Consider the following 25,561-nt stretch of genomic DNA (forward strand, 5'->3'; position numbering starts at 1 on the left):
TTAAAATCAAGGAAGTACAAGAGAGTACAGAGTTGTATTATTGTTATTATTATTGTTATTATTATTATTCAAATTATAATTATGATTATTACCATATTTTATTGTTATTCTAATTTTTTATTCTTATTTTTATTCCTACATGAGGGTTTAGCTTTAGCGGCTCATTGGGCCTTTTCCAGTGAACAACACTGACTTCCTGGATCCAATCTGAGCGCCCCTGATCCAGATGAATAAAAAGCACCACGGGCTAAAGAAGACATATGGATTTTTCATGCTGTGGGCAAACTGCCCCTTTAAAAGCCCTGCATGGTAAAAAAAAAAAAAATGTGTGCAGAGTAAAAGGATTACCTCCATACTGTAGAGTGGGAATGATATGGGTGATAAAAGTGCTGATCATTCCACTTTGCAGGGACTGTATTTAACGTGGGGTCAGCTCGCCCCCTCCCTGCAGGCCCTCGTGTCGTAGATCTTCACTCTCATTTTCACCAGGAGAGCAACAGATGATACAGGAGGGGCATTAGCGAGCAAGGAAATAGCACCATTACTTAAGCGTAAGCGTGAGAACCGCTTAACATGTGATTCAGTAAGCGTGTGCGTACGTGCATCCTTTATACTGTACATCCAGAACACACGCTTCAGTTTCTGCTGGTGTGTGAACATTAATTCTGTCCAGGCGGAGCGGCAGCTGGATTGCAAAAAGACTAATGTCGGATGCACTTTGCCGCCCGAGTCTTGGACAGTTATGAACAGGAACACAGTCTTCCAGGTCAGAAGGTAAATACAGGCTGACTGTGTGGAAACTGCACCGACAGCACTTAATCTGAGAGGTGAGGGAAGAGGGATGGCGGTGGGGGGGGGGGGACTTTTATTAGGAGGCGGAGGAGAAAGAAAAGTAAAACTGCGAGAGGAATTCCCTGCTTTGTTCTCGCAGGAAGTCACGTTTTACCAGGACTCTCCAGATGTGTTTATCTCCATTAATTAAACAGGGAAACCAGAGAGTTTGTGTCTCTGAGGAGTTCGGCAGAAGGTCACCGCGGCGGGAGCAGACGGCGCGTGAGAACTATTGCTGTTCCCCTTCAGCGGGTTTTCGTGAAGCGATGACAAAGTGTTGGAAGATAGCGGGACGTTTTACAGCCTCGCCAACGCGGAGGAGCTCCACCGGCAGCAAAGAGAACTCCAGCAGCTGATACAGAATGTTCTGTTATCTCCTGAAGGACCAGGAGGCTGTAAAGGTTTCTCTGAGCTGACAGGAGCACAAACTGTTGATGTCATCTGAGGAGGGTAAACTGTTGAGGACCGAGACTCTCCTTCAACACACGCAAAGAAAGACACGCAAACTTAAACGCAAACAGGAAGCAGAATTTCTTTTGTGTGACTGTCTGTCGACATTTTTTGTAATCGACTGCACTGGTGTGATGAAACCTTTCCTAAATATATTGACGTAACTTCAGTGGTACCTCGAAATAAAAACTTCTCAACAGACAAGTTTTTGGAGATGCGAGCCCTCGTTCTATTTTTGTTCAACTTACAATTAAAATCTGAGATGTGAACTTCAGGACACAACCACTATTTGGCAGATGGATACAACATCAGCGGGAATGTATCTCGTTCTTTACCACATGTTGGCTGGTGGATACAACATCGGTGAGGCCGCATCTCGTTCTTTACCACGTGTTGGCGGGTGGATACAACATCAGTGAGACCATATCTCGTTCTTTACCGCGTGTTGGCGGATGGGTACAACAACAGCGAGACCATATCTCGTTCTTTACCACGTGTTGGCAAATGGACACAACATCAGCTGAGATGTATCTCGTTCTTTACCCCGGTTCTACTGTATGTTGATATCGTTATAGTGTAACTTACTATAATCATGTTTCTGCGTCCTGCACCTCACCACTGGCTCTCAGATGAGGACTAAACCAATGCAGAGATCTTGAGGACTGCTTTAAGATGGACTCAACCCAAAAGGGATGTTACCATTAATAATAAATGTCTACAGATGGCTTCAGCACACAGCCATGTTTCAAGCAGAGACAGAAGTGTGGACCAGCCTTGGGGCTTTCATGCGAGAAGAGTTCAACAGAGTCAGTCCAGAGTCTCAGAGGGGACAGTGAAGAAGAGGAGCCCCTTGCTGAGGGTCTAACACACATGCAGATGACGACATTTTGTTCCTCTATAAAGCAGAACCCAGCATTGACCAGCAAACCAGCAAAATCATTTTACTGTACAATAAATCAGAATAAAACATATAATATCATATTATTAGCCTGTAGCAAGTTAATTCTGATGTGTACAATAAGTTACTGTGGGTCAAAGGGAGTCTATTATTTAATAAAATCATGTGTTTCCTGCTCTTAAACTGCACCAGATGCTCCTGTTGGCTGACTCACTTGAGTTGAACCTTTTTGGCGTTTGAGGCTGATGCACCAACAATCATTTCAGTGCCAAGATAAAATTAGAAGAGATGCAGACTTACTGCTATGATTGTTCCTGCAGACATATTCCCAACATTTGTTTAGAATATATATCCAGTCCCTGAATTGCTCATTTTGCAAACTCTATTTGAATTTCTAATATTTCAAATGCATCCCACCTGAGACATGGCCGTTCTACGTTAATTTAGATTAATTAACAGCATGTAATTAATTTTTAAATCTCGACAGCACTAATGAAAGATGCATTCCATTTGTTTTCTCGCAGATGTGCAAAAATGATCACAAAAAGTTATTGTCTGTGTTTACAGTCCCGTCTGATGTTAAAATTTTGACTGCATCCACTCACTGGGAAAAAAAGGAGTTATAGAATAAAATGTAGTTTAAGTAAATTGGGTTAAAAAACATTAATAATGGTAATATTATAATGTCATGGACATTATTGCACAGGAAAATACAAAATATATTCTCGATTAGAGAACAATTTGACCTGAGGAATTTAAACTACCTACACACTCTCTCCATTTGTGACTCAAAACCAGCCAATCACAGACTTGGTAATAGTCTTCTGTCCAATCAGATGACAAGCTGAATTATCAATCACATCCTGTAATAACAATTAAATCTGATAACTTTATCCAATAAACCTGATTGGAACCAATCAGAATTATATATCTATTTAAAATCACACAATAACACTAAAAACACACAATGCAAAACATTGTGTTAAACATTCCATCATATAAACACAAGTAAAAACATTTAAATGTATTTTGCAGTGGTTGCAACTTGCTCAAAAAATGCTGCAGGATAAAATCAAGAGCTTTAATTTTCTAGCGTAAAGTCTCACATTGTCTCCCGTCTGATTTGAAATCCTTTTTTACTCATTTCACCTCTCCAGTGAGGGGAGAGGTGAGAAATGTCAAGATCACGCCAAAGCAATGAGCGGGTCATGTCATTGGCATGGTAGGGTACATAAAAAGTCACTTCTATTGGCTCTGAAATCATCTTTTGAGAGTTTTTCTGTAATGCTGATCAAACACGCAGCAGAAATGTTGGTTAAATCCCCTGGTTTGGTTCCACAAAGGTCTCCACGTTTCCCACAACTGCTGTAAAACCACATCCAGACGAGCTTTAGCAGCCAGTTTGACAATAAATGAGCTCATCCTTGCAACATCTTTGCAATCAACATTCTAAACACTTAAAGCTCAGTGCTTTGAAAAGGCAATTTGTTGTGGCTAATGGCTTACTTTAAGACTTCAGGATCACCCTTATGTCTCTTTTCCGAGCTTAGCCCCCCCGACTAGAAGAGCTGAAATAGTCTTTGAACTCCCTTTTTTCAATCAAGGTCTTTTTAATCCTCCTAGAGGCTTGTAGTGTTCCACGAAAGAAATGGAAGGGAAGAGTGTGTGTGTGTGTGTGTGTGTAGTGTGTGTGTGTGTGTGTGTGTGTGTGTGTGTGTGTGTGTCACTGCCACAGATTAAAGCGACATGAGATGACCTGCTCTTGCTCTCGCATGAAAAGATATGGTGACTTCTTCTCTGAGGCTAATCGCCATTGAGCGCTCTCGTTTGGGCGATCAAATCAATGCTAATGCCCACGATGTTGGGATGTGACCTTTCCTTCTCCCCTCATCCAATTAGTGGCAGCTGTCACGTTAGTGGACGGTTTAATTTTACACCTTCATTCAGACTTCAGTTTCGATCGTTTGTCAGAGGCAAAGTGCTCGTCTTCATTGCGTCGTTCATTCAAGGCCAAAGAACGCGTCGCGCAATCAGGGAGTCTCTTTGTAATAATAGCGGAGAGATCATTTAGATTCTTGGACTTGTACTCAATTAAAGTTATATTCAATCATCGTAACACCAAATAGACCCGATTTAACTGGGATTCTGCAAATGGAATTTCCTTTCAATCGTGTACTTTTCTCTGTCCCATCATCATCATCATCATCATCATCATCATCATCATCATCAGTACTCGGGCCACTCACCTTGCCAACAGGCTCCAACCGTCAGCTGGACGTCAATCTCTGAGGGGTGGATGGGCCAGTCGTCTGTCACCAGGTAGGGGTCGAAGGTCACCCCGTCCACATAGAGCGTCACCACGGGGAACTCCACGTTGATGACATAGTAATGCCACTCCTTGTCACAAATCTGCGAAAAAAAGGAAAGTGTCATAAATGAGGCGCTAATCACCTTTCATGAACTGTTAATGGTTGTGTTACTTTGACTTCAGAGCCCAAGGTTTGACTCATGGAAGAGCAGCAGGACACCTGGGGTCAGATCTTTAATGGAAATGAGGCATGCAGTGTTCAACTACCCAAATTAAATTACTCATTTTACTGGATTATATCTAAAGACGACATGTGAGATACGAGTTTAATCCGTTCCGTCAATTAAATTTGTATAACTAATGCCTCAAAAACACCTAAATTATGACAAAAACATATATTTTTATCAACCAATAGACACGCAAACTTTACCTGTGTATAATTAATTATATATAAGTTACGTAAACAATCATAAAGAATGAAAAGAAACACAAAAGTCATGAGAACACACGAGCTACGTCTTTACTCCACCAACGAGAACGAGATCCGGTCTCACTGATGTCGTATCCATCCACCAACACGTGGTAAAGAACGAGATGCGGCCTCACTGATGTTGTAGCCATCCACAAACGTGGTAAAGAACGAGATGCAGTCTCACTGATGTTGTATCCATCCGCCAACACGTGAATACTTTTAAAAATAGTTATAAATTAAATTACAAGTTGAAACATGTTTCACTTTGTAGCTCCACTGTTACCTTCAGAATCAAACTAATGAGTTTGGTTTATTGTAGTGTCAAATAATAGTGGATCTGTGGGAGCATTCGCAAAGTCTAATAGATTTAGTGGTGTGTGAACACCTCTCAAAAGCTCTGCCATCAGCCACGGGTGACAGTAACTATTCCATGAGGAAATAGTTCAGACTTCAAAAAGTTACTTCATCTAAACAGAACCGTCAAGTACAAAAACCCCCAAAACACCTGAATTGCTCTACAGGCCAACAAACTGAATGATTAATGAGTATTTTTTTCGAGGCTCAGATATTTTTTATCCCTTTGACAGAGCCAGGCTAGCTGTGTCCACATCTTGATGCTAAGCTAAGATAATCAGCCTTAGACTATAGCTTCATATTTATCATACAGACGTGAGCGCGATAAAAGTCTCATCTAACTTTTGGCAAGAAATCAAATAATCATATTTCACAAAACGTCAAACTATTGGAACAGCTTCTGAAACCTTAATGGAGGAATGAGCCTCACACACACACACACACACACACACACACACACACACACACACACACACACACACACACACACACACTGTAACAGCAAACCCATATCAGGAAAAATGTCCAACGGAGTTGACAAAAGGGCATACTTGTGAGAAAAATGAAGTGTTAAATCAGAAGCGATGAATTGGTAGTAAATCAGACGTCTTGTCCTGTTTGCGTCGGTGACGGCGGTCTGTCGTGCATTTAGTCATCTCAGCTGGAGGGATGTCACTTCTGTTCCACATCCACGCTGGTGATTTATAGTGAATAACATTCATTCGTCAGATATCCGAGACCGTTTACCCTGAAGGTGGTTTGGTGGGACTTTGGGTGTGAGTTGTGCTTCACGCAGGACTTGAACCCAACGCCTTCTGGCTGTAAGGTAACAGCATTTAACCCTCAGTGGAATACATTACTGCATTACCTATTTAACCTCTCCTCCAAAGTGCTTGACTGTGCACTTCAGCATACTTGACTGTTTACTCTGCCTCCCTGTTGAGTCTAATTGATTGCAAAAAGCCCACTAGTGCCTTTTCTGAGTGTCTCGGCGCTTCCCTACCTCCTTCCTCCTCCTCTGCACATCAGCGGTACCAGATAATATCGGTGCTACCTATTCCTATTCCCCCCAGCTTCTCTGATGCAACCTCACCCATTCCTTGGAGAACTTTTTAGTATCCTCCCGTTTCCGACGGAGACGATCCTGCAGCCCAGCTTATTATTAACGCGGCGCCTGAGCAGCAGATGGGAGTTCTAATCAATACGCTTCATTTTCACAGCTATCGAGGTGCAAAGATACAACATCTGGTTAAATGGTGATCATTTTCAACAGCTGCTCAGCCACTTATGTGGCTCGTTGGTGTGCTGAGTCAGCGCTATGAATCAGCGGGGAGGAAGATAACGTTGTCGCGGTCTGACGTGGCTAGACACTGTTGAAACTTGCTTTGATTTTGCGTAAACATCCACCTATGAGCTATGAGCTCTGTATGTGCAATATAGATGCATCATGTGTGCCATTAGTCTGTTTGGAAGCATTTTACCTTGGCTTTGCTGTTTTTTATCTGTTTTTCTTATCCGTCTTCTTGTTTCTGTCTTAAATTCTCAGCCCACTGACAACTGGGGTCTGATCCAAGGTTTCTGCCTGTTAAAAGGCAATTCATGCTCGCCACATTCACCCTAAGGTAAAATGAGTCCCGGTAAAAGAAAAACTACAGACAAGATATCCTAGTTTGGAAAGCTTTACGATTATCTTATCGATGAACAAAACGTGATTTGAATGCTTAGCATGTCAGTTGTTTTATCAACTGGGTGTAGATTTTTTTTTTTTCCAGCACTTAATCCTCTTATATCTCATTACTCATGTGCAGAGTGTAAAGTGAGTTATGTATATTAGTTTGCACACTCACTAATCCCTCTGACATTTCCACATGCAGACAGTCCCCAGCCCTGCTTCAGAGCTCCTTCCCTGTTTTTTGCTGTTCGGTATTTCAAAGCGAGCTCAGGCCCACACGGGATCTGGAAGCCTGGTGGATGATTTGCCTTTTGCAGCCTTCAAAGGGAGAAGCTGAGGCCTAGAAGGAGGTGTCTTCTGATAGGTAGGGATGTTAGTTGGAGATCTCTCTCAAGAATTACGCAGCCACACGTGTCAACAGATTTGAGTGGGGATGGACTTAAGCCGCTTACGCTAAACAGTTTGTGTGAACATTATAAATCAAAAAACAAAAGATGAAAACGCATTTTGGGCACTGAATGGACGACAAACATGTTTACAAGTTAAAAACTGTCAGAAAGGGTTTTTTTTTAAAGTGAGTTAGGGGAATATCTCTTCATAGCCCTTATTAGCATGACAGGGTAATAAGATAGAAACAGAAACGGTTCAAGGTGTTGATATATTTTTGCTCAACTATTTATTATATTATATACATATATAAAATCTTATTTTGCATAAATTGTGCAAACCTTTTGACTGATGGGCCAGAGAGAGTTATGATTTGACAGGCAGGAGCTGAGGAGCTGATAGATGGAGTGTTTATTTGTACTCATGTAAATGAAGTGTAAAAATTATTACATAAATGGCCTTTAACAGGCAGCAAATGCATACACATGCAAGGCTTATTGTAAAAATTATTTTACAACTGCATTTATTTCATAAAATTAATTATTAATTATTAATGTGGCGGGCTAGATTACAATGCCTGAAGGGCCGTACGTGGCCCTCGGGCCGTAATTTGCCCTTGGCTACTCTGACGGAACAAACCAACCAAATAAATGCAAGCTTATAAGGTTATAAAATGTTAAAACTCACCAGTTGTTAATGTCTAATGTACCTTTTTTCTTTTTCCATAAGTTAAATATAAGTCTACAGGTGCTCAGATATCCTAAAATGACCCCCCCTCATCAGGAGGATGCTCACGCCATGTGCAGAAAATCACACTTTGAGCAACAAATAAAAAGTAATTTTTGTATTAACTGGTGAATTTTCATGCAAACAAGATAAACTTGCTTGTTCAAACCATAAGTGTGGCACTGGAACGGCACCAAAATGATTATGTCGGAGTTTATTCAAACAATTAAATAGGACTGCAGTGGAATGGGTTGACGGATACGGGGGCAAAAAGTTTGGCAAGTTGTCAGGAAAATGATTAAAGCTTGAGAGAACAGGTGCGCCGCTATGCATGGGAAGGGGCCAGCTGGTCGCAGACGGAGAAACGTTGTTGTGGTTGTGTATTTGCTGTTTGGTCGACTATAGGGGGTGAAACAAAAACAAAAACAGCAACTCTGGACAGGAAATACTAGAGGAAACAGTTCATTATGGCACAAGATCAAAGAGAAACCTTAAAAAGTACCGCAGAAACACCGCGAGGAACACCGAGACAAGGATCGCACAAGAAACCAGCTGCTTGTATTAACTCATCCTTACAAACAGTCACACATTACATGTCAAATTCAAACACTGTCAGAGCCAAAAGTCAGGTTTATCAGGGAATCTCTGGCTGGCTTTGCTTATGAAAGACAAGTTTCGTATTCCACAAAACCCTTCGCGTACCTCGAGTCTCCGCCTGATGCACATTGATAGACAGATGGATGGAATGAAATAAACAATTGAACAAAAAAAAAGGAGAGGCAGTGGGTGAGACAACCAGAGGACAAAGGAAAGGAAGTCAGAGAGAAAGAGAGAGAGAGAATGGAAATATCACACATCAAAGACCCTTACCATCTCTTGGGGCTCATGATGGCAAGAAGAAAACAAAATTGCTATCTGCCCCCCGTCCATCCCAGTCACTTTTTCTGTCTGCTGTTTGTTTGGTCTTGTTTCTTCTCTGCCTGTCTTTCCATTAGAACTTGACTGTGGGAGTTTTTTGCCTCAAGACCTTTGGAGTTGAAAGTCTTTAAGTGATCTGTCATCCAACCCCAACTATCTAACTTCAAACAAGAGATGGAGAAACAGGATAGAAAAGGTAGAAGAATGCGGAAGAGGTGATCTGAGATTGGGAGACAGCGGGGCGGAAAGATGACGGCAAGGAGAAAAGCGGGAAGGTGTAGACGAAAGAGAAGAAAGGGTAGAGGAAACTAAAGTGTTTGAGAGGAAGAGAGAAAAGTGAGACAGACTCAAATAGTTCAGGAAATACCAACAACAAAGCAGTAAATCTCAAAAAGGATGGCTTTTATCACGTGCTTGATATCTTCTAGAGTATATTTGTTTTCCTACTTAGGGAAAATGAAAGAAGATCAATATCACTCATCTCTGAACAGTCTGCTATGTCTGCTTTTTACCACGACGGAGGTCTAGATTACAATCATGTTGGTCTGAAGTTTGAGACCAAATAATTTGCTTGTTTTAAGCAACTATGTTGACTTGGTTGGTCTTGTAAGTATCTTGAACCAACAGCTTTGAATTTAACTTCAGAAATACTGTAATAAGAACATAACAATGTTCATCAACATTTTTAAAGGGTTGTATTTAACAGGTTACGTTAACCGTGTGTGATGTATCCCTAACCAGAGGTAGACGCACTACCATAAGGTTATTCTCAGATCGTGGATGAAGGAAACAGGACTAATGACAGAATGAAAGAGGAAACATGAAAGAAATCAGAAGTAAAGAGATGGAAGAAGGGAGTTCAGGGAGGAGGAGGAGGAGGAGGAGGAGGAGCGCTGCTCGCTAGAGGAAGAGTCCACAGCAGAGATTGATGAGGAGGAGAAACAAGGTGACTTTAAGGAGCGAGGGGAGGAGCTGGGAAAGTTCCTGCAGAATGAATCCAGATGATTAAAACCAAATGACTGGGTGGACTGGGAGAGGTGGTACCGATGAACCTGGGAATTACCGTAATAGGACAAATAACAGGTAGAGGGACGTATTTATTGATTTATAAATAAGTCAGTTCATTGGTTTTATTATAAACGTTTGCGAGGAACTACCTGAAATGTATTTCAGACAGAATTCATGCGACACAATTTATGTATAAATGTAGAGAAAAAACTCGGAACTAGTTTATAATGACAACAATAATTTAGTCTTTAGACAGAAAATCAATGAAAAGAACAAGAACAAAAATATTAAATCTGTATTTCTGCTTCGTACAGGTCAAAAGTCTTAAACATAAGACAATTTTAGATTTGATTTTGTGGATAGTCCTTATAGTCCTTAATTGTTGTTTCCTTCTCTGGACAGTAAAGATAAATTGGAGTGAAACATGTACGATGTAATAAGTTGTGAATGGCTTTGAAAGCAAACTCAATGAATTTTGGTGTCATTACAGCTGAAGCTTTAACAGCGTCTGGCTTCAGAAATACTCGACCTCCACATTCATTAGCTAAAGAGCTGTTTGCTGACGCGTAATTGCCATAATCATCAACTCAATGTCAACCTGAGATTGCTATCATTGTCAATTGTTGTCAACAAATGAAATTGAGTCTCTGAAAGCCTGTAATTCCCCAAAAAACCCCAAACAAAACAATTAAAATAAAGAGTTTTGTAGTGATTGTACTGTGTCCATGGCTACCAGTGTGTTTGCGTGTGAGAGACACACACTTGAAGGTGACTATGAATTACTAGCTGGCAAAGGAGACTAATTAGAGGAGCAATTATACAGCCGCTCCCGGCAGAGACTGAGAGTCAACAGCCAAACGACCTCTCGACGAGCTCGTAATGGTCCACATGCACACACACACACAGACACACACACACACACACACATGAACACACACTAATATGCACAGGGCCTTGAGGCTGCATGGTAACTTTAGTGAGACTGATCACATTGACTTGGTCAGTGTTGAATTTCTACAGCGTCTCAGACTGGAGATGGTGGATTTGGATGGTTTTCCTCCACTGACAGCTGATCAAACCACAGACCATAATCTGATTAGATCTAATCTGATCTGAATTATACTTTTGTTCCATTAGAGAAAGAGTATGAGAAACTCACAATCAGAGCAGTGTGTTTTCAGTCGAGCTCAGAACGATGCTACGGATCATCTGGACATCCGACCAAAGGCAAAAATGATCAATCAGTTTATTTCAAGGTTTTATATGGATTCATCAAAAACACACAGAGAGTAATAGATTATAAATTATATGAGCAGTGTTTACTTCTGCTTGTATCATCTGTGTCAAAATTATTCCTGCTAACTTATCCACAAACTTCCTATATTCAGGTTTCCTTTATGTATAGTGTTGTTACTGTAAAGTACTACAATTTGAATTACTCACATAGATATGACAACAAATAAATGTTTTCTATTTCCCATCTTGGGAGATAAACTCAATTTACTACACAGTTACAAAGCAATTATACATTATTATGTATTATATACGAAATTAGAGATTTGGCCTTAATTTGTCTGTTTCCATATTGTGAATCTCCATTAATAGAAGGACATCTTTACTCTACATGTGTGACAGGACCAGAGTCTATTCCTGACGGTTAATTATATTCAAGTACCTCAGAAGGAGAAGCTCGGCCACCTTTTGATGCTCAGTGATCTCTAACAAAAATTAATATAAGCTCTCTGGTGGAGTTTTTTTTTTTTTTTCATACGTCACCAAAGTAAATGTTTGAAATATGAGATTTTAATGTTTATGTTTATATGATTACTGTTTAATAAACCTAAAAATAGAAGCTTGGAAAATAAAAGTTTATTTTGAAGCAGATGACAGAAGTAACCCCTTCTGCAGAACAATGCCATGATATATCTAAAAAATGAATGGATAATAGATGGAAATATTAGTATAAATAGATATTAGTCAGAATCTAGGAGACATGATGGTTGGGGGAGCAGATACTGCGTGGGGTTAAAGACATAAGTGGAGTTCAGTGCTCTAAAACCATCAGGAGGTCGGCTGCTGCAGTTTGACTTGATGCTTTGGCTCATTTATCAGCAGTCAGACGCTGGAGCTGCAGCAGAGGCTCAGCATGCATGGAGGTAATCAAGGATCTTAAGTTTTTACCTCATAACCAGGTCTGAAGTGGACACACCAACATGATGTGAGAAATTTGAAAAAATAAAAACTAGACATGAGTCATAGAGAAAAAAAATTTAACTCCAGAAGGTGCCTGATTAGTAATATATCTGTATTTTTATAGTTTTTTTTTATGAACAGGAACTCCTAGCTGAAAGGTGTTAATATATCAGAATGTAAACTGGGCCCAACGTGTAGCCTCATGAATAAATCTGAGATGTTCAAGTGTTTCTTTCACATGTAATGTCACACTGTTTAATTTTTTATCCCCTTAAAATGCTCGCATGGAGCCCCAGGAAAGGTGTTGCATTGTGGGACATCAGCTAATTAGAAACCCTCTCCAACTCCTCTGCATGTTCCTTTTCTAATCTGAATTTAAAAAAAAAAAAGAGAACAAGTCGTCAGCAACGAGAAAACAAAAGTTACAAGAAAATCACAAGAAATAAAAGACAAAGAAAAGTTTAAAGCCCAACTTCAGGGACAACAAAATGATGTTGAATATATCATTATGTTTGAAGAGTGGATTGATTGTCATATAAATGTAGCTTTTATGCTTAACTAGGATTTCAGAATAGTAATACAGTAGTAGGAGAAGATCACTGCTATATTTTATAGTTTTAGTTCTACTGAAACCAGGTTTATTCACAGGACAGATAAATACTACACCTTGTTTACTGCTATATATGATATGTAAAAATAATATTTTGCACATATGTTGTCATTCCCAGTTTCTCAAAAATAAAGCAAATAAATAAATGCACAAAACGTTTTCAGCCGAAATAACTTACTTTATGGAATGTTCTGACACAGTTTGGTTTTTAAAGAATTCATTGGTCCCTAATGGATTTTCCTGTGGGTCTATGAGCAAACAGAATACTGGGATTACTTCTCATCCCAGTTGATCTGCAGCTGGGGAACTGGGCTGAGCATGCCATCTCTGCAGCTGCACAGCAGAATGGTGCTTTGTTGTAAGATTCAGCTGTGAATTACCTCTGTCTGTATCATTATCCGCTGAGTGAGCACTGACACTGATAGTTTCTGACAGATGGCAAATATGAATATTTTTTAGGTTGTAGCTCTTGGAATGGAATTGTGGCTGGATAGGATATAGAATCCTCACTCATATCAGATGATGTGAGTCACACAATGGAAGGGAGTGATTATTTGGCTATAAAGTAAAGTACAACCTGGAGATATGAGCTTAATCTGTTCCGTCATTGAGTAAGTCAAATAACATTTAACCATTTAAAATTAGTAAAATCATTTTAATCCATTCCAGCCTTGTTGAAAAGCCCCAAACCCTGTAAATTATGAAAAAAAAAAGTTTTTCCATCAACCAATGGACATGCAGACTTTACCTGTGTATAATTAATTATATATAAGTTACGTTAAAGATGATGAAGAATGAAAAGAAACACAAAAGTCAGGAGAACACGCCAGCTACGTCTTTACTCCACCAACGAGAACGAGATGCGGTCTCACTGATGTTGTATCCATACACCAACACGTGGTAAAGAACGAGATGCGGTCTCACTGATGTTGTATCCATCCACCAACACATGGTAAAGAACGAGATGCCGTCCCACCCATGTCGTAGCCATCCGACAACACGTGGTAAAGAACGAGATGCAGTCTCAGCTGATGTTGTATCCATCCGCCAACTAGTGGTGGCGTCCTGAAGCACGGCTTGTATCTCAGATTTTGCTAGTGTGTCAAACTAAAATGCGGACAGGGCAACGGCTCATATCTCCAACCACTTGTATGTTGAGCAGCTCGTGTCTTGAGGTACTAGTGTATGTCAGACTTTACCGTATTACCTTTTCTTTCCATTTAAATCGCCCTCTCTTAATCTCGAGCCTGTTTTTGACAACAGAGAGATTCTTTCTGAAGTGTGTGGAAACTGTTGGTCTGCAGCCGGTCAATAGAGTTTACTAACTCCGCCATCAGGGCCTCCAAAGTGTATGAAGGGATATCCAGTAGGCTTTGTGCCGAGGGATACCCTTAGAGAATGAAAGCATCACAGGTGGTTTCAAAGTAAAGACACCTCTCATGCTACATCTAGAGCAAATCAAAACATGGCCATACATGAGGCAGGTCGGCTCACACAAAGCCAGAAAAGTGACTTCCGAGAACGGAAGCTGTGATCTTCTGAAGCGAAAGACTGGGAATCACGATGACGTTTGTGTGGTGTTTTGAAGTCACTCATAAGTTAAGTCTCTCTTTATGTCAATTTCAGCCAAACCCAACATCATGAAGTACGAAGAATTAACAAACAAAAAAAACAAAAAAATGAACTTGAGCTTCATCAGTATGTGTTTCCATCAAATAGTTCTGATGAATCCTTAAGATTCAACAGACGTGTTCATTTTTTAAAAACCAGGTTCTTCGTAGGTCTAGATATACAGTATCTTCTCTAAATCCTAGAAGTGGACAGAGGCATGAGGAAGTAATCTGATTACCTGTGTGACTTGAACCAATGCATTTATGATGCTGGATTTGTTTGTGGCATCAGTCTGATAAGATAATCATTGTCTTTGAGTTGCTATTGAACACCCTACCTGAATACACTAGTCCATATCCCAATAGAGGAGAAGACTGATAGTGAGAGAAAAAATATGAAGTAAATATGAAGAAATTTCAAAGATAAAAATGGAATTTTGTGGCATGTTGAAAATTTACAAGAGAAACTTTGCCAGTGCAACGAGAGATAAGGTTCTCTGTAGACTCTCGGGCTCTTCGTCTCCGACTGTGACACAACATTAAAATCAGTCCTACAAATAAGAACAAACAGCCTTGTCACACAGTGGAGACGGGAGCCGTGATGGGACGCAGGGTTGGTAAATGACGGAATTCTCTCCGCTGGTCTAGCGGCACCAGTTTCAGGCAGCAACTCTGTTTTCTCCCCCGACTGCTTGCTGTGCATCTTTTGCCAATTTGCGAAAAAAAAAAGTCCATATGAGAAACGTAATTGCTGCCTGAGTAATGATCAGAAGCAACATTTATTTGACTGCATGGAACTCAACATTTACAAGCCTCACTAGAGTCAAACGAGGAGTCTGGTTGGGGGCCAGACTCTCTGGCTAGGTTCAGGCAACAAGACAACTTTGTTCAAACTTAGGAAAGACTGGTGCTGTTGGCTAAATGTTCTGAAAAACATCCCTGGCACAGTTTAACACCACTCCTCACATTAATATTCCTGTTCTAATCCTGATGTCAGAGCTTTCTTTGTGGTCTTCGCAAGTTCTCTATGTGCCTGCGATGGTGTCTATTTTGCCTGCAGGTCTTGATGGTGAGTGTGAAAGGTTGAGTTTCTATTCTGTGTTGGCCCTGTGATGAAGTGGTGACCTCCTGAGGACGTGCACCGCCTCTTTCCTAGTTTCAGCTAGATTAAACCTTGCAAACCTGCAAGGATAAGCATTTATAGGCAATGGATGGGCATTGCTATTTCTCTAATAGCCATCAATGGGAACCAAACAACGGCGGAAGTTCCGCCTGATCTTTAGCAGACCTCTGGAAGTAGACAAGACTGAGACTATTTATTGCCACACTGCATCCTTGACTTGATTACCTAAACTCCGACAACACATGTGCCACAGATACTCCTCCGCCAAATACCTGCCCCCCTACCTGAATCACTTATTCCTCTGCCTCTCTATCTTTGTCCATCCTTCATTTCTTCTCTTTTTCTCATCCTTTTTTCTTACCACACCTAAGGTCAGGGTGGGATGTGCCCAATAAATCTTCACTGCAGATCCTGACAGCCACCCTCAATCCACAGCCAGTCAGAGTGAAGACCTGCACTGCACATAAACTTTCTCTCTTAAAAACAATTTAGGTAGGCAGAAAGTCTATGTGGAGAGTTATTTGGCCGGCAAGGAAGACAAATTGTTGAGGGTAAAAAAACAAGCAAGTGAGAGGGAGGAAAGGGCAAAGGGTAAAACAGAGAGGGAGCAATTCAGTGGAAAACTCCAAGACCGCAGTCACAATATAGAGAACTTAGAGCTTGATTGTTAACGACTTGACCTGAGGTGAGACTTGAAACCCCAAACTAAAAACAGTCACAGGAGCTCTGGCAGCCGAGAACAACTCCAAGTCATTATCTACTAATTTAAACATGTTTTTTTTTTAATCATGTAGAGGGGATTGGGGCTTATTTACAAGGTTGGAATGGATTCAAATTGTTTTTATCATTTTAAATAGCGAGGATCCGTTTGAGTTCCAAGTTGTTTGACTTCTGAGCTCAGTCAGATAATGAATTAAACCAATATCTTGAGGTACCACTGTACTACATCAGACTTGTTTAAACTTGTCAGGAATCTCTTGACTGAGACTTGCCTTGGGTATCTCACCACTGATGGGACACTTGGAGCTGAATTCAGTTGAAACTTGTGATTATCTAAATTGATCCGAGTTGTTCTTTGACACGACTGTGTCATGACTTTAAGACTTCTGCTGGGCATTATCAAAAAATTCTCAAGACATGATGTATAGTTGACTGAAGTCAATCAAGATGTAAGATCTGACTAAAAGATTTCCCTTAGGAATAGAAACTTTTACTTCACTTGCTGGAAACTTGACTTGTACCTTTCTTTCTTTCTTTCTTCCTGGACACAACTTTGATAAGGTTATGTCGCAAAGACAGTAAACATTAGCTATTAAAATAATAAAAGCTATAGTTCCGCTGACTGGTAATCAGTGACAATACACTGGCCTTGGTTACATAACGCAAACATAAGCCCACATGCTTTCGTCAATAGTCAACAAAGATCGTTTGTTTTCCATTTTTATTAATCCAGACATGTAATTTCACCTTGACTGAGAAACTAGACCAACTTCCTTTTAATTCTGTGCACCTGTAAACTGTGACATCACACTCGTTTATTGTCTGGACCTTGTGATCTACACAAAGGTTGGCAGTGCATATCCTTTACACAATATACGTCAACACATCGATGTTTGTCAAACTTAAAATTAGTCCTGTTTTCACTCTCGCCTTCTTTTTTATCTGCAGAGAGCTTTACTTTTATTATAAGAGGTGTTATGGGTGTTAACATATTTTCAGTTTATTTTGAAAGTATGGTGGGATAAATTAGACGGTGTTATGTTGTAGCTGTCCAGGTAATGAATGAGAAACCCTGTTACAGCCTACTGTATATCGTCTCACAAATAAAGGCTCACACCTCCCACTCGCTGACATGCAGATAAAAACGCCACACGAAAAAATGAACACAATTACAAACACACACTATCTCTACCTCTCTGCACGTCACTGATACGGCGTGAGTCGTATATACACGCAGCGTTGGAGTCGGAGAGGTAATAAAAGCTCCTCCGCCCTGTCATTTAGTGGCCTCTCTAGCGTCTCCACCTATCTGAGACCTACAGTACTCCCCCTTCTCATAAAGACGAGCTAATATTATCCAGGGATGTTGGATGTGAGAGGAATAAAAATGATGGGAAACTGCTGGAACAGGGTTTTGGAAAAGCGTCTTTGTAATAAAGGCTGATTTCATTCGAAAAGCAGATTGTGATAGCATAGAGTCGCCTCAGCTGAATATAATAATACCGATATCACGCTGTCTGCGGCAGATGAGCAATATCGCATTCAGGAGATTGCAGCTATGGAATATGCCTTCTCCAATTACACTTATTGACCTATCATTTGCATAATGTTTTGTCTTCTTGCACTCCGGATGACTTTATTGATCTCCTCGCTGTCTATCATCCTTCGCATTTTGCTCACCAACTATAGAGATGATGTTTGATATCAGTCACGAAAATTAGAACAGGTATTATTCTGTTTATTTATTCTTCCCAGTCTGCTCTATATGGCATGTCTTTCTCAGTGGGAAATTATTACCGACATGTCGTCCCTCGCCGCCGTCTTTTCCATATCCTTCCTACTTTCGCTTGTATTTTTATAATTTTTTGCTTTCTTCTACCCCGTCTGTACCCTTTCATCTTTCTGTGGTTATTGATTCCGGCCGTCAATAAGATCCTCCAGATGAATACAAACAAAGCAATTTAAATGAATCCCAATCAATATAAAGAAATCCACCAGTGGCGGCTGTTGTTTACAATAAATCCACTGTTTTAATGAGACTGTGTACCAGAGGAAGGGTGGGCACGCCAACGGATGTCAATGGATACCAATGCAGACGATCTCTGGGCTATTTTACAGGAAGATGACATCTAAAGGCCAACGTAGACTAAGTCGGTCAATGTTTACATGCAATTGGACGGCGGTCACAGTATTTTTTAGCCAAGCTGTGAGGTTTTACCCTGGAGTTGGGATCTTTGTTGTTATCCGGAGCTAGATAGTCTCTGTAGGTGCTTTTGACTGTGCAAAGGTGAATTGTTTCTGGTACTAGTTAAGTCAAACCACGCCTGAAAAGTGCTTCCAACCATTGCCCAAGTAGAGATTGCACAAAACACGACCGACTTGTAACAAGCGTGAGTTGTCAGACTCGTTCGTTGGAGACCAAAGGGAACAATCTCTTGTGTTTTCAGTAGCCTCTACGTGAATCCATGTGTTTTGAAGTTTAATTTCTCTCCTTTATAGCCGTATTTCCAGACATCTGCTTTTATTATAGTTTCATCGCGTTCACTCTCTGCAGCAGAAGTCCTGTTTGATGCTTGATGATAAAAGCTTTTTTAAATAACAAAATAATGGAGGCCTTTCATTGTGAGGGCTTTATATATATATAGTGGAAAAGGCTCATTGGCAATCAGCTGCTATTCCTTAGTAATGGTGCAGGAAGGAACAAACAAACAGAAACAGACTCAGTAATATGCTGGAATCTTGAGCGAAAGAGAGAAAGCTCTTGCGGCGTCTTTTGCAAACCTCTCACCTCCGACAGATAAATAACTTCTCTTGCCTGCTGTGCAGTGTGATGGAAAAGAACTCGCTTTTTCACTTTTATGAAGAGATTACGGAAAATTAAATGTATTTTAACAATAATGTCGGCGTTCTTTTGCACCATTAGATACAGCACAGATCAGCCAGATTTTAAAAGAACACTTTCTGGAGAAAAGCTCAATCACTTAAAGAAACAGTTTTAAGGTTGTAACCCTGTTGTCATGGAAAACCAAGCATGGCACTGGGATGACATGCTGGGGCAATCAGACCAACCAGGCATGAAAAAGGACAAAGGTGGGAAAGGTGGGAGGTAAAACTACATAAGTAGTCACGGGGGCTCAGCTGGACCGAGAGGATACAGACTGACTTTCAAACCGGCCTTTGACAGAGGAAGTCTACATGTACATTAATGTGAAAAGACAATCAGGAAGACCCGTCCAGAGTGTGTGTGTGTGTGTGTGTGTGTGTGTGTGTGTGTGTGTGTGTGTGTGTGTGTGTGTGTGTGTGTGTGTGTATCCGTGCCCATCGTGCTCTTTGGTGTCAGTTGGTGCAGCAGAGCTCTAAATTTAGCCGGCTCTTTAGTCGGAGTCATCTATCATTCAGCGGCACCCCTCCCATGAGGAGAGAAAGGCAGTGTTTGAGAGTGGTTGTGTTACAGGAAGACATGAAAAGGCAGCACAGATAAGGTACGAAACACATACTTTTGTTTAAGGTTTACGGCTTTTGCACTATTATTTATTGATGGGGGACACAAAATACAAGATTTACCTACAAATAAGGAAATAAACGAATTAATAAATATACAGTAACATTCTTATTGTACACAACCTAAAATCTATGTTTATGATGAACTGATAATGAAGTAACGACTGCAGCAGTACGGGAGACGGTGGCCGATGGATGGGACAGAACATTAGACTTTCATATGGGAGACTGCTGTCTACATTCAAACCATGATGATGGTGTTTTATAATCTTCATAGATTTATGTAAACTTTAATCTGAGCAGTGAATTATTATCAGATTCACAAGACGTATAAATTATGTCATCCCTACAATAAAGACATTAGTTTGTTTTTTCTCCTCCAGCTTTCTCTCTCCAAATACATTCAAGATAGTGTCTGTGTGAGCATGCATGGTTGTTTTTCTTCCACGTAAGCTGGCGTCTTATCTAGGGTGTACCCCACCTCTCACCCATAGCCAGCTGAAATGAAAAAATGGATGTTTGGCAGAGATTTTGTAATAAGTGCATTGTGTGAAAGACTGCAGTGACAATTTCACACTCCACCAAACTAACCTCACACAACAATTAGCTGGAGACGACAAAGCAGTGACATAATCATTGCTGAATCCACGCCATCTGTGTTTTGTTTTTCACATCACAAGTTAATCCTGCCACTGGTGGGAAACATATGGAATAAAAACTAGAATCATGTCCCCTACAGCAGCCAAACACACACGGATAACAGGAACAGCATTTTCGTCCTATTGTAGACGTATTGTAGTGAACAAAGAATACGATGCCCATGTGACAAACAAATAAATGAATGAATGAGCAACTCTGATTTTGATGCAAAGCTTTATTCATACAAAATAAATCAAAAATGAATAATATTAAGGATACAAAAACAAAAAAAAAGACATCAATAAAGAAGGGCATTTATTTCCTCTCTAATGGTTTCTAATGACGTCCATCAACACCAGCTTAGCTTTTTATGCTTCTCCTTTGAACACAATTACCATCATATATCTCATAAGTCCTGGTGAAATGTCTGGAAGATATGAATAAGTAGATATTTCAGATACACAGATTACTTAAAATAATAAACCTTAATACTTCTGGAATGTGGATTTTATTCAAGCTAATGCTTTTATCATGAATCACACTGTCAACCTGTGTGATGATGAGCGTTACCGTAGCATCACGCTAACCATAATCTGCCTCATTCGCATATTAATTTGAACATATAGTTGCATATTGTATTGTTTGTCCCTGTGCTGATGGTTTGCACCCCGTCATAGCAGCTTTTTGGTGAATAATGTGCTTTCTCCTCCAGCAAGACCTTCAGCCTTTTCTTGGAAAACGTATCCCCTGATTGATTATAAAAACTACATTTACTTAGGTAAAGTGGTCCCTGAACATCCCATAGTTTAGCAGCAAGGAGATGCTGATGACAGCAGTCGACAGTGGCACATCAACGATTGAAAAACTAAGCCAAATCCTCTGCATTCAGACTCTGCTGAGGAGATCTTTGTTTTGTCTCCAGTCCCAGATCGGTTAGGAGACGACTGAAGAGAAGATCACGCCAAGACGTTGTATGGAATAGATTGCTGTTTATTATAATGGCTGGAAATACATTTAGCTATTGTTGTTATGTACAATGGAAGTGAGCAAACAAATTGAAATGAGTTTTGCTAGCATTCAAAGTGGTGTGTGAAGACGAGGGGAAAAAAGCAGCGTATAAATAAAAGATGTCGACAAAATTGTCTGGAAGTGCTGGTGGCATAATGCGAAGGTCTGCATTGTTTATGATGAATGAATTCAAACCTGAGAACAATGCGAAGAAGAAAATAACAATAGCCGGGATTTTGAATGTGTGTTTGCAAAATTATTAAGCTGTATTTAGCAGGGTCACCAACGGGCAGCCCACAAGACCAATCAGAACCACGAGAGACTTCCGTTTGATCCTGAAGCCTTTTGACACAGCGAGAAGAAAAAAGAGGGACCGAAGGGATTTAAAACTGGCAGGAAGCCCAAATCTAATGTCAGAGGGAAGGGCTCCAAGATAGTTATGAGTGAAAGAGAAATACAGTAAAGTCAGACAGACAGTTTTTAGAGATACGAGCCGTCGCTCTGTCCATATTTTTGTTCGCCTTACAAGCTAAATCCGAGATATGAATCCGCTATTTGGCGGATGGATACAACATCAACTGAGACCGCATCTCGTTCTTTACCACCTGTTGGTGGATGCATACAACATCAGCTGAGGCCATATCTCGTTCTTTACCACGTGTTGGCGGATGGATACAACATCAGCTGAGATCGTATCTCGTTCTTTACCGCGTGTTGGTAGATGGATACAACATCTGCGGATGCCGTGTCTCGTTCTTTCCCAAGTGTTAGCCTAACAAGAAGAGCATACCCTTTGAAAGAGCAATGCTGATCAAGAGAGCTGAACAACAAATGAGAAAAGTGAGTAGATCAAACCCAACCAAGACTGTCACATGTCGACAAAACCCTTCGGGGATGATCCAACATGAGGAAACTGATACAGATTGCAATGCAACTTGGTCGTTTTACTTTACAACTTCATACCCTGTGTTCTGTTGAGACAACAACAAACCCATTATCCACAGATGAGCATAAACATCTCCAGCCATAAAAAAAAAAGGTAATAAGGAGAGCACAACACAAGCCCAGGACAAGTCTCTCCAGGTGCCCCCAGGTTACTACTCATAATGTCGATTGAGAGGCAGAACTGACATTTCAGACCCCTTTTGATATAATCGCTACACTTTTAGAAACAAATCCAGACATATTATAGCAGCGGTGGCAGATTTGCATTTAATTATTGAACCACTGGCCTTGGTAGAAGTATGCAGTCTCCAACTCCACTTGTAATGTGAACAATGCATCAATTGACGATCACGTTGAAAGCTGTCTCTTAGAGAATGGAGATCCTGTTATTTAATTTCTCTCGTGACTCTCATCAACACAAAACCGCTCCGGTAAATAAATCTGTACTGCATGCTAACTTGTGAGCAGCTAAACAGCAGAGTTAGCATTTTGACGCGGCACCAAGGGAAGCAGATAATTCCTCCAAACAGTTTTATGTGTTGTACCTGTTTCACTTCTATGACTCCCTTGAAGACACAATTTTCATTTGTGAGTCGTGTATGAAATCACATGCAGCCCCTCCAATCTTATGTTTGATGCTTTTTCGTGAAAATGAGATTTCCACACAGTATCTGGATGTAATGATGTCACCTTTGAATTCTGTTTGGGTACATGAGGGGGAAAACATCATTTAAATATATCTTTTTCTTGCTCTGTTTTGTGTCTTAAAGGCCTGAGGTGCCTCTTATTGATTTCCTCCTGTGTATCCAAAGTATCCTCGCTGCTTTTACACGATGCAGGTCGGTTCTGACTGATTAATTCCAAGTTATGAAACGTTGAAGGAATTCTGATGTTGTAGAACTCAACAGAAAGTAAATATGAACCATTCCCAAACAGAAATGTGACCTTTTTATAATCCAAATGTCAGTTATGAATCCTATCAGCATTTTATGAGCTGTAGTACAAATTTTGTAACGTAAAGTAAAGATTGGTGACTCAAAAAACTTCCCATGCAGCTGCCGCTGATAGCGTATTTAGTGATGTAATAGTGGATATTATTGGACTTAAAACTGTAATCACAAAAGAGTCTGATACTTTTCAAAATATTTTTTTTATGTTACTGCCAAAAAAAAAAGACAAATCAACCCCATTTCAGCCAAGAGTTGAGATGAAAGTTAACATATAAATCATCCCTGTATCTGCAGCAATATGGTTCAAGAACGTAGTTCAAATTCCACGAAAAAGGCAAAAAAATGTACATCTCACCTAAGTGCCAAAGGAATTTGGACTATAAAGACTCTATTCATTGCTGATAATGTTATAACACATGGCAGTAGCTCATTCAGGACTGACTGATGCAGGAATCAGCTAGAAAATTACAGTCTCCTTTTCTGAAACGCATGAATGAAAGTCTTCATTTAACGAATATGTGACCATGTACTGTACAAAAGACGCGTTCACTGCAAAACCCGTCACAAATCTGTTTAAGCCAATAAAAGCCTTGCCTCATCTCTCTCCACAATGCAGACAGGACAGGAAGCCAGGGTTTATAATACTGAATCGCTCCGACCACAATAGACAAGCAAGCATAAAGCCGTGTTGCATTAAAGTACTCTGCCTCTGTTATTAGGGGACCAATTTTTTCCGGCAGGTAATGTTAATACCTGCAGCAATCATCCTGCCACTGCTCTAGTCATTATGAGGTAACTTGCAATACCTGATGGGATCCTATGAGAAATTAATTGCAAAATCTATGACGAACCAATGCAGTAAGAGGCGGGGATTCTTCTCTTGAATGACTTTCTGGCTATTCAGTAGTTCATTTTGTTTAAAAGATGTTTGCAGATGAGGAGAAAGTGGCAAGAAGGCGAGAGGAGATAGCAACTTAATGAAAGTTTCCTTTCATGCCCCGGGGTTTCAGAGACAAGTATTAACAACAGGAGGAAGATGAGTGTGAGAGAGAGAGAGAGAGAGAGAGAGAGAGAGAGAGAGAGAGAGAGAGAGAGGGAACGTAAGACAGAAAAGAAGATTAGAAAAGTGCTGAGGAAACTCAGCTCAACTGCTATTGTGCAGCCTGCCAGAAGTGGTGCCAGTATTGTCCATTGCAAATTTTATTACCCAGAGGTAATAAAAGAAAAATCAAGATCAATTAAGTGAAGGCAATGGATTTAACTAACCGTCCAAATCTTTTTATTAAACACAAGAAACGGTTTAAATCCAAGGTAATCTACCAACTTAATTAACATGTTATTATGCAGCATATGAAGAAACAAACTAGTTCAGTGGAGTTGCATTTTATAAGCTCGTCAAAAAGGAAATGGCTTCTTCTAGCCTCCCACCAACAGTCACCCTTGTGTGTAGGTTGCACTACCTTGATTTCTAAAAAAAGTAATTAAGAGATGAAACTATTCTTTCAGTGGAAACAACTACATGCCACGCTGAGGGGCGATCACCTTATCCCTACCGGAGTAGCTTAACAACTAAACACACTGAAAAATATCTATGTGGTTTAACTAACCTAACATGAAAATGTGTGTGTAAAGTTTAGTTCTTTACCACGTGTTGGCGGATGGATACAACATCAGTGAGGCCGTATCTCGTTCTTTACCACGTGTTGGTGGATGGATACAACATCAGCGAGACCGCATCTCGTTCTTTACCACGTGTTGGTGGATGGATACAACATTGTACAACTTGTTCTCGTGACTTTTGTGTTTCTTTCCATTATTTATCATTTCTTACGTATTTAAATTGCGGAAATGTTTGCCTTGTTTGAGCTCAGCCATGTCAGGTATCAAACTTTTATCTGGAGGTTTGACTTGTATCTCCTTCGTGAGCTACGGTCTTTCTTTACAACCTGTAAGAAGTAATAAACGTATAATCGATGAAGAACTCCATGAGTGACTGACGCTCTACAGAAAACCCGTGTCTACGTTCACCTAGTCGATGCTTCACACACACCGGTTGTCATCCGGGGGTTGATGGATGACCTCAGCAATGCCCCCCACCCCACCCCCCAATCAAGCCCGCCGATCTGTCTGACCAAATTGCAAGCTGCGTGTGGATGTAGAGGCTCAGCTGTGTGTCTCCCCCCTGAATCAAACGTCCTTGCTGGGTGAGGGCGGGGTCGCGTTAGTGGAGGTGACCTT

The 25,561-nt window shown here is 40.5% G+C and overlaps 1 protein-coding gene across 1 annotated transcript in view; it reads right to left on the reverse strand.

Moving 5' to 3' along the window:
- Positions 1-25,561, reverse strand: part of LOC137596718 (calsyntenin-2-like) — a 203,498-nt gene that overhangs the window by 22,049 nt on the left and 155,888 nt on the right. Inside the window, exon 9 of the mRNA XM_068317436.1 lies at positions 4,426-4,588. Within this exon, the coding sequence (XP_068173537.1) occupies positions 4,426-4,588 (163 nt within the window). The remainder of the gene's footprint in view (positions 1-4,425; positions 4,589-25,561) is intronic.

Source organism: Antennarius striatus, chromosome 6, assembly GCF_040054535.1.
Source record: "Antennarius striatus isolate MH-2024 chromosome 6, ASM4005453v1, whole genome shotgun sequence".
Classification (NCBI taxonomy): Eukaryota; Metazoa; Chordata; class Actinopteri; order Lophiiformes; family Antennariidae; genus Antennarius; species Antennarius striatus.